The sequence below is a fragment of the Alligator sinensis genome, unplaced genomic scaffold (assembly GCF_000455745.1).
Source record: "Alligator sinensis unplaced genomic scaffold, ASM45574v1 scaffold1456_1, whole genome shotgun sequence".
Lineage (NCBI taxonomy): Eukaryota > Metazoa > Chordata > Crocodylia > Alligatoridae > Alligator > Alligator sinensis.
Genome location: NW_005842763.1, coordinates 13,011 through 25,984, shown reverse-complemented (window position 1 = coordinate 25,984; position 12,974 = coordinate 13,011). Strand labels below are relative to the sequence as shown.

The following is a 12,974-nucleotide window of genomic DNA, read 5'->3' as shown; positions in this document are numbered from 1 at the left end:
AGCTGGCATGCATCATACTGTCTACTCTTGTATATACCCTGGTTGGCTGGGAGAAGCAGCAAGGTTGCTTTTGCCCCTTTTTAGCCAGGTTTGCCTGCTACAGCTCCTGGTACCTGGTTAGAGCAGCCTATCAGCTGCTTTAACTTCTGATAGCTGTCAGTAATTCCTTAGGAACCTGCCTGACTCCCTCTCTCTGCACCGAGGAGAAAGGCATATAGACTTGCCTGCTCTTCTAAGTCCAAGCCTACCGGGATTCTGTCACGCTGGGGACTTTCAGATGGTCTCTGCACCCTCTGGACGTGTCCCCATGAATGTGCATGTGCGTTTTGTGGCACCTCAAAGCCATTTGAGGCACTGCAAACTGCATGCAGTGCATGTACACCCATGTGCCACACTACTTTGCAGTGCAGCAGTTTTTTTTGGCATCTGGCGATCCCAGTGTAAGAAAAAAACTGCTGCTAAAAAAGTAGCATATCGCATGTGGCAAAAGTGTGTGCTACCAGAAACCGGAGCCAAACAGTTGCCTTGATGTTGCTGGTGCTCTAGGAAGCCCCTAGGACCTCAGGTAAGGCTGGTGGGGCCAGAACAGCTGCTGACCTCAGCCTCCCCTACCCCATCCATGTCCCTTTGCTGTGCACCAGAGAGTGCATGTGGGGGCATGCCCAGGGACAAATAACAACAGCACAAATAGCTGCTGCTATTTGTCCCATGGGAAACACGCTCCTCTGCGCATGCATGCCCGTGGGGATGTGCCCTCTGTGTCAAGTGAGCAGTGCAAGGCTGAAACTGGGTCATTCATTTGTTTCTTCAAAGCTACATTTCTGGAGGCTTTTAATGAAGACTACTGGACCTTTTACAATGTGAAGAGAAGGTCACACCAACAACAGCTTGATCCATCTTGTTCCGTTGAATGAAGGGATATGACATGTGACTATCCATGTAAAGAAAAGGGTGTACAGTACTCTGTTGAAAAGTAGCTCTGTTGCCATAATGGAAGTATCACTGGGTAAATCACCCTGATACCATCTTCTGTAAATCTCCAATAGATTTATTTTTACATTCTGAATTTTTAGGGAGATGGATATGATGATTACATCCATACCATAACAAAGGATTTAAATATCTGCCTGGAGTGTTGATCTCCTTATGGATGTGCTGAGACCTGAGGCCCCAGATGGGTTGCATACCATTGCTATACTATGTATCACAAAGGATCACGCTTACTTTTGCAAAACAACTCTTTCTGTACAGGACTGGTTCTATCTTTCTAATATATAGGAGAAGGACTACTGTACCTTTTCTCGTCTAAGGTTGCGGAGAGCTTTGCTGACCACGTTTATTTTACTTTATTCTGGGAAAAATGATAAACTCATCCTAGGGGCCATGTGCAAGTTCTTTTGAATCACATACCCATTTTTAAGGTTGCTTGCACCCCAAATGAGGGACTCCTTTGAAATGTGCCTCATAGAGAAGGGATGTGTCTAGACCTTGGGGGCCCCAGAACAAAAGATGGCTGGTTTTCCAGTGAATCTCAGTCTTGAGCATCCACCTCTCAGGAAAAGTATCAGTAGCCCCCTCTTAAGGCGCAACCTCCATGCTGGAATCTGAAGGAAAAGACCTCAGGTAGCCTGGAGATCCACAGGAAGGAGAAAGAGACTCTCACCTGCTTTTAATTCCACAGTGACTGCTTTTTCTTTATGGCCCCTAAAATGTTCATCACCAAATATGCAGAAGGATACTGGAGTTTAAGCTGAAGTTCCACTTTTCTCAGCAGGAGTCACTTTTGCCCCAGGATGTGTCTTGGACCATGTACAAAGTACAGGAAATCATAATCATCATAGTCTCCTAATGAGGTTTAGGTTAATGCATGTTTAACATAGGATTTTTTGATGGGCAGAAAGGCAGGAACTGCACTTGCAATCAATGCCTCCACCTTGAATATAGGCCTTCCAAACAAAAACAACAAAAACCAGTGTGCTTGGGGCTGAGGCTGTTGTAGCCAACTTTAGTCCCAATGAGGCTCATATTCTTCCAACTGCGGGTTTAAGAAGGAAACTCGCTTGGCCTGTTTGACTGTGCTTAACTCTAACTAATAATTCAGATGGTTTTTCTTTGGGATACATTGGTGTTTTGTATTTCTAAAAGTAAATACCTGTGAAATTAGCTCCCTGTTTCTGTTTAATTCTGGGGCACATTGTTGAGCGTCTGAGGTACCATGTCAAGACCTCTGCTTGAAAGATTTCTCTTATTTAGAAGATCTAGAGATTCATGAGAGATATTAGGACTTTCTACTGTCCCTTAAAAAGAGTGGACAAATGAGCAATACCCTTTGCCAGCCTGCGGGCCAGATCTTTAATGGAAGGGGGAGGGAAGAGTGAGCTGTGATGGGCATATAGTGTTACTAGGGGGACTGCATGAATAGTCTACAGGCATGGATCCTGCCTTTCCACCTCTGGAGAAAAAGGGTAGCCACATAATGATCTGCTCTGGAGAGGCTGGATGGGAAAGACAAGTCCTTGTCCCAAGGAAGATGACTGGAACCACTTTTTCCACCATGTGCTCTGCTGCTGGGTCCAGGCCTAAGAAGGAACCAAATGCGAATGAGGTGCCAGAGCCACTGGAGACAAGTGAATCATAGTAACAGAAAGGTTACATGAGCCAGCACTTTCCATATCAGCAGCCTGTGAGAAGAGATGTTTTATACCCTTCTCACTCCTTGAAAAGCTAAACTTACCCCATGTCAGTCAGAAGAAGCCATTTCTTTTTTTTGTTTGCAATGCCTTCCCACCCAAGATACAGCACAGTCCAGTGAAATTTCCTGCTTGCTCTGCAAACCATGGGAATTAGGGGCTCCCTGCCTAGGGGAGAGGCAGGGGCAGACCCTGGAGAAAACCTGGCCCTTCTCCCCCAGTTCCATGTCACTGAGTTTCTCTTGGTCTCACTGAAGAGATCTTCCAGACAACTTACCGAACTGCCTCAATGTAGACCAGTGGTCACCAACCAGTGGATCTCGATCCATCGGTAGATCTAGGAGCCTCTCGGAGTTGATCTGAGGCTGGGGTCAGGGGCTGAGTGCCCACATGCATGCACACGCTCCAGCCCAGCAGGTCAGTCCGTGGGAGAGGGAAGAGGCGGGGGCTAGATCGAATCCCCCATGGTGAGGGACAGTGCCGCAGAAGCAGGAGCAAGGGTAAGTTGCATGGGGCCCCGGCCGGGTGGGACTTACTGCTGGGGAGGTATGCCCCCAAATGATTTTTTTCTCCCTCTGCCTCCGGCAGCGCACAATAGATCTTGGGTTGCTTTTAAATGCCAAAGGTGATTTCCTACTTTAAAAGGTTGGAGACCACTGGTGTAGACCCTGAGTACACAATAACTGCCAGCTGAGGTCCAGCAGCTGGATGTCCCTGGCTGCTATTTGCTGTAGTGGGGAGGAGGAGGAGAAGTGCAATCCTTTCATCTCCTTCAAAAAACTGGGAATCTATTTCTTGTTTGAGTTTAGCTGTTTTGAGGCCAAAAACCCAGTGAAGAAACTGAAGAAGAGCTATTTAAATATTTTGTGAAAGCTCCACTGTAGAGGGAAACCTTGGAGTTTGCTGAGGGGGAAACAGAGAGTTAGTCTAAGGGAGCCAAGGCTCAATGCAAAGGTGTGCTCTACCTCCAATTGCTGTGGAAATGGGTAATATTCTTTGCTGGGGACTGTCTGATGTAAAGGGGATTGATGATAACTTTGGAACAGAGTTGTTCTTAGGGGCCACAGTGTGAAAGACTGCTGACGGCACTTAAAACTAAGAGATGTAATCTCATTCTCTCCTGCTCCACCACTGGGCTTTCACAGACAGGTTTTTAGCAGACATTCTCCCTCATTTGCATACACATTTAAGTTGGCAGATTTTCATACGAGCTCAGCACGTAGTGTCTGGAGCTCTTTATAAGGTCTGGCCTTGACCTGTGGTTTGCTTTCATGCCAACTTTTTTGTAATGATCTTCATGGGTGACTGGGGGGGCACCAGATTGGTGACGGGGAGGGGAAGTCCCCCAGCGGCCAATTGCTGAGCCAGTGGTAAAACCAGAAGTGCACTTCCAGTTTCACAGTTGGCACTTTCAGGGGGTGCACGGCCGATCTCAGGGGGTGCATATGCACCCGCATGCACCCCCTACACGTCGCCAATAATGATCTTTATATAAAACCTACTGTTCATATCTTTGGTTTCTTTCACTTCAAGACATTGGCTTTTTCAGGTCCTTTCTCAGTCTGTTTTCACCTCCCGTTACTTTTTGACAATTGAAATTCTTTCCATTTATCTTTCAGCTTGTGCTAAGTCTCTCCGTTCTTTGTTCAACCCTGTTTGTTTTCACATCTACTGCACTCTTCTTTCTTTCCCCCTAAAGCACCGGAACCACCACCGCCTGCCTGAGAAATATGATGCTTCCACAAAGAACTGTGACAGGACATGGCTTTTCTGTCCTATCTGCCACTTTTGTACGTTTACAGCTAGGACAAGAGGAAAAACTTTTGCCTCCAGCTGAGAAAGCATGAGGGAAGTGGAACCTGTGGCTTGTGTCAGCTAGGCACGTAATACAAATATGAACAAAAGTATGGTCTTTTCCCCCCTCTACTTCTTGACGTTCTATTCCAAACACCTGTTTCTCCTTCTCTTAGAAGTCCCTCCCACGATTGTCTCTTTTGCTTTATTTCCTGCTTCTGGGTCTTTTTCCTTTGCCTGCTTCCTGCTCACTATAGTCTCCACCATACCTTGTCTCACCATTCCTGCTTCTTTTGCTGTGTCTTAATCATTCCTACTGGATAGTACCTCACCAGCATGACCCTCCCCTCTAACAGCTACATTGTACAACAGTTACTTAAGGCTTAAAGCTTTTATTTATATGGAAAATTGCACTGACTTTAATGGAACTAGCTAGTTCTTAGCACTAGAGATAGATACCGAAAATATTTTTCAGCTGAATGGCTGAAGCAAAAAAAAAAAGTCATAAAATGATTCTGTATGGATTAAACAGAAATAGACATTTTTGGTGAAGTCCCCAAATTAAATGTTTTGCTTAGTTTTCTGAGGATTCTTTTCTTTTGATTTAGGCAAAATGTTAAATGAAAAATGCCATTTCCAAAAAAAAGTAGAAAAGTTGAAAAATGGCAAAGCTAAAACATTTCAGCATTTCTAAAACTAAACAATCATTTAAAAACTAAAGGCACAAAATGATTTGGCATTTAATAATGTATTATCTATCCAAAAAAATTGCCTGATTCCACTCAGTACTTGAGAAAATGAGGCCACTTATGTAAGTGCCTAAGGATTGAGCAGGGGTATTTTCAGAAGTGCGTAAGGGAGTTGGGAACACATGGCCCAGTGAAAGTTAACTTTCAAGTCAACCTTATTCCCTTAGGTGTGTTTCAAAATCTTGCCCGTAAGCCCAGCTTCAGGTACCCATTCACAAAAGTCATGGCATTCATAAAACAATGAGAAAAGAAACAAGCAGCAAGACGGATCCTTAAAATTGCACTAATGTAATTGAATCCCAATTGTGAATAGAGAATATCAATTAGTAAGATCTACTTAGGTAAACAGCTTCATCTTGTTGACTCTCATAACACAAATACCAATACAGATCAGTAAAGCCAGGAAAGAAATAAAAAGCCTACGATTAGTGAACAGCCGCTTTTCTAAAAAAAAAGGTGATTTTTATTGAGTTTTAATATACAGCTTTAATATGTTAGGGTAATCATACAAGATCTCTTTTGTGTTCAATTTACATATTACAATAGGACGTGAGCTCAAATCTTTTGTTTCAATGTACAAAAGGAATCCACTGGTTGTCCACTAGCAGCTTTGAAACTTGGCAAGAAAGTTTCTAAAAGATTGTAAGTGCAGTAAAAGACCATAAAGAATACAAAATGCATATAAAGGACTGTTCTCCAAGGCGTATAAACATTGAAAACAAACAGCACCTGCTCCACAGGGCAGACAGCTGGCAATTTAAAAAGTCACTGATCAATGTTCCAGACAAAGAGGAGCATTACCCTGTGCAATCATTTTTATAAAATGGCCTAACAATATCTGTATCAAAGGATTTGCACTGATCAGAAAATAGATCTGAAAAGAAACAGTAGGCAAAGAACTGCACAATCAGAAATGAAGAAGTAATATAAAATATTTTCACCACTATTTAAATGCCAAATTAATCAAGCAATAGTAAAAAACAAAAAACAAAAAACCCTTCTGTTTAAAATAACAGCACTGTTTTACCTATTTTGAATTAATTTTTCTTATGAACACACTATATACTTGATTGTTTCTTCCATATAGAGAAATGTGTCCATTTGCTCTGTCACTGCCATGAAGTTGATGTATATCAACTCATCACATTTCACTTTCAAGACGACACCTTTTGCTGTTTTCCATGTAGCCAATGCTTCAGATTAGATGCATCCTCATCTCAAGTTAAATACTTTCCTTTTTTCTTTATACAGTGCAGGGTATATGGGCTTAGGTTATGAAGCTTCTCTTTTACTCCAGTTCACTGTCTATTTCTGAGTTCAGTGGTGTACAGTAGTTTGGCTTGTCCGAAGGTACATAGCCTGGCAGACACAAACACTTGTACGAACCTTCTGTGTTAATACACTTGGCATTTTTGCAGAGAGACATTCTGTTGTTCAGTTCGTTGCACTCATTTACATCTGCAGAAGGAAATACCAGAACATGTAGATAAAACAATGAATGAACTAAACACGCTAACATAGCCTTTTCTTTCCACAGAGACTATTTCCTGTCAGAAGCACGAGATTGTATCACTGTACCCACTGTATCATTAGCAATGATAGAATGTGTTGAATGAAAAAGTGGGAAACTTAATATTAACTTCAGACTTGACAGAATGAGGTCAGGCTGGGCCCAAAGATTTGTAATTCATACAATTTAAATGGAGGAGAAAATAGTGGATGGACATCACAGGGAATCACTAGTGGGTGAAAGAGCCTTTCACTCACAGATCGCAGCCAGCCTGAATTCAGCGTAAGGCTGTTAGGAAATAAAAACTATCATTAACAACACTCACTTATACATATATCCAGCTGATGACTGTTCAATGACTTATTAATGTGAGCTAATCTCATTTTTTATTTCACTAGTATTCTTAGATGTCTATATTAAAAAGAATCAGAAATTCTCTTGGCACTAATTGGTACTCTGAGCACAGAGCCTTAGGACTAAGCACCTGAGGAGACCAGAACCCCTCTCACCCCTAGAGCAACACTCCGTAGCATTGGACTGGGGCACACTAGAGATATGCCTTCACTTGCAGAAAGGGGTAGCTTACCGTAAAATCGTAGCCGATATAAGACAGGTATTTTTTACCATGATGTAGCTAGGAGAGGTGACCTGAGGGGGTAAGCTGGGTAATATTGTTCTACTCCGCTACAAGCTCAGTAAAACCACTGTTGTCTTATATCTGCTAGGCTTTTACAGCAAGCTAGCTAATACATACTAGTAGTTTTAGTATTTAAAAAAATATTTTAAATAAGATTGAATTAACGTGCATCTTGGTACCTTACCATGATAGTTGGCTTTGTACTGAAAATGATACAGGTATGCTAGCATGGTTCTTCTTACGATTACTACTGAGTCAAGTAAATTGTTGCTGATATACTCTGTCCCGTATCTCCCACAGAAACGTGCGAGTAAATTTGTTTCAAAAAGAAAAAAAGCTGCATATGGAACAGTGCACTGTATGCTCACCAACACAAGTCATTTTGGCCATGTCCAAGTGGTAGCCATCAAAACAGTCACAAGTATAACCTTCCTGAACTCTCACGCATCGGCCATTTTCACATCCATTCAAAATGCCACATTCCTCTGCTTGTAATTCCTCAAAGCTGTTTAGAAAACCTGGATGGAGAAACATTAGAAACAAATAAGTTACAGAGCAGTTCTGAATCTTTCTGTACAATTGTCTAGTAAAACTCTTCAATTTCCTCAGAGGTGTCTTGGGAAGTGTCTCAACTTTATAGAAAATGGGTCAGCTTTAACAGACTTTATGTGCCCTATAAGCACAACAGGATATATTTAAAAATGAAGCTGAAATGGTTTGAACTCTCACTTTTTTACTACTATTAAAATCTCTGATCCACATTTTAAAGACAATGCTTATTCTTATTAATTGCATAATAACAAGTCATCAATTTATATTAAAAATCTTTTTGGCCCAGGCCCTATAATTATATCAGCTTTTACTTAAGCACAGCAAAGTGAGAATTGTAGGGTAATTATTTGAAAAAAGAAAAGAATGATAAAACAAACTTTTCTTAAATAACCTTTTGAAAAGGAGAAGGGAAAAGTTGCACTGTAATTAATTTATAACAAAGATGTAAAAAAATCTTTGTTCCCAAATGCCTTGAGGGAAGTAAAATGAAATTAGAGACTAGCAGCCTATTGTGGTTTTGGTTAATAAGGCATTGGATAGCACTTAGGAGGTGGCTACCAGTATAAGCACCTATAATCTATAATTGCATCTTGTTATAATCCTGGACTGTGAAGATTCTGGGGTAGGGACTTAAATGGAAACTCTCTCTTAGTAGCTTACCCTTATGAAGGATCCCTTATCCACAATTAGGCATCTATACAGATACATGATAATAAATGACAAAGATTGCATGTATTTTAAAATAAAAGAGTGTAACTTCTCACTGAATTTCAGTAAAAATAATCTGTCTATCTGAGAACCAACAAGTTAAAACTACACAATTGTCTTGTAGCTATCTTTCCATTCTTGGAGGCAGTGTTCAAACAGAACTGTAGATGGCAGTCAACCATACCAAAAGGCTTTGGGAAAAGCATAAAGTCTGAGTTGTACCACTTGGGAAGGAAAGGGTTGGACTGCATTTTTCCTAACAACATCCATATGTTAACTGAACTAACAGGTATATCTAAAACCTGTTTATAGATTTGGGATTAGTGGCTACAGGGATTTGATAAGCAGAACAGCTGAACTATCTGTTTTACTCCTTTCTCCCTTTCTTGCTGCTCTTTCATTTGTCTTGTCACATTGGCCTTTATGCCTTTCTCATTTTACTTTTTTCACTCTGCTCCATCCTGCCCTATATCTTATTTTCTTTGACATTCCCAACCTTTCCCCCTCTACTCCCTCTGTCCTCACTCCCCATGTCCTCTGCTTGGGCAGCTCCATTGTGTCTGACATCAATACCTCCAGGGTGTTTGGGTGCTCACAAGGTGATGCCAACTGATACACTGTGGTGAATTTCTAGAGTATTTAATCAGTATTTCATCAGTTCTATAGACATGGAACAGAATAATATAGCAAATACGTGGGGACTCCTTGCTGAAATGCACATGAATGTATGTTTATATGAAATGAAGTCCATACCTTCATATACAGTCAGGACCATTACATAGTTTCCTGTTAAAATGACAGGAAGATGCAGTAGCATGACAAATGCATTGAGTAGATTGTTTTGATTTACTATAAAGTAGCAGGAAACTTTATCTCACATTTCCATTATATTTTTAAGTCCACTTACAGAGCTATGTGTGGCTCCTTTAAATAGAAGGCCTCTTCTGGGCCCTCATACAGACAGCTAATTATGAAAAACAAATACTGCCAAGAAGGGAAAAGGTGGGGCTCTTAAATAAATTCTTTACAAATGAAAGTCATCATTTATTCTACAAAGAGCTCACATGTACCATGTCGAAATTTTAACCAGCTAAAACTGGTTAAAACAAGAATGTATGCACTCCAAGCCATCTTGCACATCTATTTCCGGACTTGTTTGCAGCCAGTAACAAAACTTTGTGTGTAGTTCTAACGGAGTGTGATGGTAATAAAGTTAAAACATATTTAACTGGTGTGCAGGCTCTGAACTGCAGGCCCTGCAGGGGAGGGTAGGACTACTCCTTTTCTGGGATTGTTCAGTGCTCACAATGGGTCTTACACCTAATAGGGCCTTTTGAGTACTACTATAGTATAAATATTTATAATGAACAATAGTAACAACAGCAACTGGCTAAAATATCCAGAAGGATAGAAATCCTGGGTACTTGTCATGATTTCACATTGCAGTAAGCTAGTATTTGTCATAAGCATGTGGAGTTGATTTAGTTGTGGCCAGAAGAAGGCCACACAGCTGTGTTTGGGGTTTTACCCTCTGTTCATTTTCCACTGTTGTTTCTGAATTAGTGGCAGGATGTGAAAGTGAGAGAAAGCGAGTTCTGACATCTCTCAATATTTCTTAGCATGACTCAGTTTTCTCTCACCACTTATGCATGGAAAATCTTTTATCATTGCTCATAATTTGAGGAAATACTTTTTTTTCCCTTCCACTAAATCTCTTTGCCATGATAGTCATCACAGTCATCTTTTCCTGCATTTTCCATTGTGCTTTGATCATTTTAATCAATGTAACCATTTAGTTCTAGATCCACACACAGTATTTCGTAATTAAAATAATCTGGATATAAAAAGGTTTAATGTTGTAATACTGTGTATAAAGCTTGCTAGTCTATATCAGAATGAATTAATTAGGCCATTTTCTGTAGAATGCACTGATATAAAATGCAATTAGTGAAAGGAATATATTTCAGACACTTGTTCCTCACTCTAGTCCTCTTGCCCTTTCAAAACTATCACTTTGATTTCTATTACCTTGTTTTAAATACTGACCCATTGTCAGCATAAATATTGACATTGTATAAGACAGATGCTTTGGGAATGAGACAAATAGTAGCTGTAGTCTAAAAGGACAAAGGCAATTGAAATTCCTGGTTCTTTCTGCTGCCTCCATTTTTTTTCTGGAGTGACAATGAGGCTATAGGCTAGACCAAATTTAGGCCTAGAATACAGGTATCAAACTGATTTGAAGACAGTCCACATTTTCTGGTCTGATTCAACATCCATTTAAATAAACTGGAATTTTTCAATTCATTTTGAAATGAGTTGAATCAGGCCTTTATTCGATAAAGTTTATGTATCTCTGATTCAGTTAGTCTATAAGGTGCATCTCTACCCTGCTGTCTGCCTTTATTCAGTAAAGGAGCTATGTGTTTTCTGAAGCATAAATGTAAAACTCTCCTTACCTAAGATTTCTCTAGCAAGACATTTACTTTCCTCATGACCTACTTGATGCATGTGTGCATTGGCATTCTAATTTAAAAGCCCAGGTACATCATGCACTGCGATCCTGCTGTGCTAGGCTATTACTCTTTGAGTGGAAGCAATTTGCACACTCCACCTACCATACAGGTTCTTCTGGAAAATCACTGAATGCTAACATGAAGATTTTTTTTTCTTTTCTAAATACACCCCAAAGGAGTTTGTTGCATGCTCTAAAGGAAATTAAGCTGTGAGAAGGAAAACCAACAATTCTTTGGATGTTTAGCAATAAATCTGTTGGTAAATATAAATGTCATTTTATTGGCATATATGATTTCATTATATTAAAAGATAATATTAGACATTGAGCCCAGTTGGGCTCATTTATAACCCTGGCTCTTTGACTAGAACACCTGACAGAGAGTTAATGTCAGAGGAATAACTAGAACATAAATAGGCCATATTACTCAGAAGCAAACAGAAGAATGGAGCCAACTACAGGGAAGTAATCCAAGTTACAACCTTAATTTCAAGCAGTTTACATAACAGTGAAATTTGCTTACGGTCTTCAACAAAGTACGGGTTAGTTTCTGGAGTGTAGTGTTCTTCGAAGTCGATTAAAGCATCTTCTCCATATGGTCGCCGAGATCCTGGAAACTGAATGTTGCACAGCTGGGCATAATCCTCTGGGGGTGGGGGGAAAAGGAAAATAAGATATAATACTAAACACTTGTAAAAAGGGCTGCACCGCATCAGTCCCAGTGCCTTGTGCTTCCTATTAGCTGGAAAATAAACAGTGCTTCCTAGAAACACCATACATCTGCAGCTCCCACAACATGTTCTTCAAGAAGAATGTCATTAAAATATAATGGGCCAAATTCATCCCTGTGGTGACTTCAATGGTCTGGCACCATGGATGGATCTGAATAAAAATAATAAAAACATAAAAAATGTTCATGGCTTTTGGCTGGTCCAATGAAGAGGTAAGGGACAGGAAGTCAAGAAGACGTTAGCTTCCTCTCCCAGTACAGCCAGGCATAGGGGCTTCCTGCAATTATAGTAATTGCATTCCTTGATTGAAAAGGCTGATCCAAGCCAAAATTAGTGCTGGCATGAGCCAGGGCAAAGAAGGCAAAGAGGGTGAAGGCTGGCTATCTCATATACTCCACTAGCCAGACCTGAGCCAGTCAGGGAGAAGAATACTTCCACCCCTTCCAAAGTGGCTCCTTCTCATCATCCTGTGATGCAGACTATGTCTTAAAACCATAGATTTGCTTAACAGTTCTGTGTGAGCTCTAGGATTCAGGGGTAAAAGCAGCTTGGGAAACCTACTTTATGACAGACATCACACTTACACAGAGTAGCTCTCTGTCACCTGCACGAGGCTAGACGCCACGGTTTATGATTCTATCACTGCTTTAAGCTAACAAAGCAGTTCCTTAGCTTAGGTAGTAGAAGCTCATAACTTTAGAAGCCTGTGTCATGGATTTGATCCTCATCACTGATGACCCATTTAATAGACTGTGTTATGTCACCATTATATCTCCTGTTTGGCCTGCAGTGTAAGTTAGATACCTTAGTGCTGTCTCTAAAACTACTATTACTATTACATAATAACTTGTATCAAGGCAAATGCTTTTGAATAAAAATGTCAGTGAAACATGGCATGACATGGTCTCCTTGACTCTTGCTACCTATAACGTTAGCATTCAAGCAGCTCTTCCCATGCAGATTGCCTGGCTTTCAGGAAGCCAGTGACAGAAAAAACAGGAAGGTTAAAAAACAAACAAACAAAAAGCCCCAAGAACTGATTGTGGCAGAACTCTTCCAGACAGCAATCCTCTTTGGAAACCCAGACT

At 40.7% G+C, this 12,974-nt stretch overlaps 1 protein-coding gene across 1 annotated transcript; it reads right to left on the bottom strand.

The window, feature by feature from the left end:
* Window positions 1-5,673: 5,673 nt before the first annotated feature.
* Window positions 5,674-12,030, bottom strand: LOC102382760 (latent-transforming growth factor beta-binding protein 1). The gene is made up of 3 exons (XM_006034687.3): window positions 11,679-12,030; window positions 7,749-7,898; window positions 5,674-6,691 (listed from the first exon to the last, which is right to left on the bottom strand). Exons 1-3 carry the CDS (start codon window positions 11,929-11,931, stop codon window positions 6,522-6,524), a joined length of 573 nt encoding a protein of 190 aa, XP_006034749.1. The 5' UTR covers window positions 11,932-12,030; the 3' UTR covers window positions 5,674-6,521.
* Window positions 12,031-12,974: the final 944 nt, after the last annotated feature.

Excerpts from the sequence above, each read along its gene's own strand:
- LOC102382760 (XM_006034687.3), bottom strand. The coding sequence starts at position 11,931 with ATGGTGTTTCTAGGAAGCACTGTTTATTTTCCAGCTAATAGGAAGCAC. Across the intron at positions 7,899-11,678 it reads CCCGTACTTTGTTGAAGACC|GTTTTCTAAACAGCTTTGAG; the intron begins GTAAGCAAATTT and ends TTCTCCATCCAG. Across the intron at positions 6,692-7,748 it reads GGCCAAAATGACTTGTGTTG|ATGTAAATGAGTGCAACGAA; the intron begins GTGAGCATACAG and ends TTCCTTCTGCAG.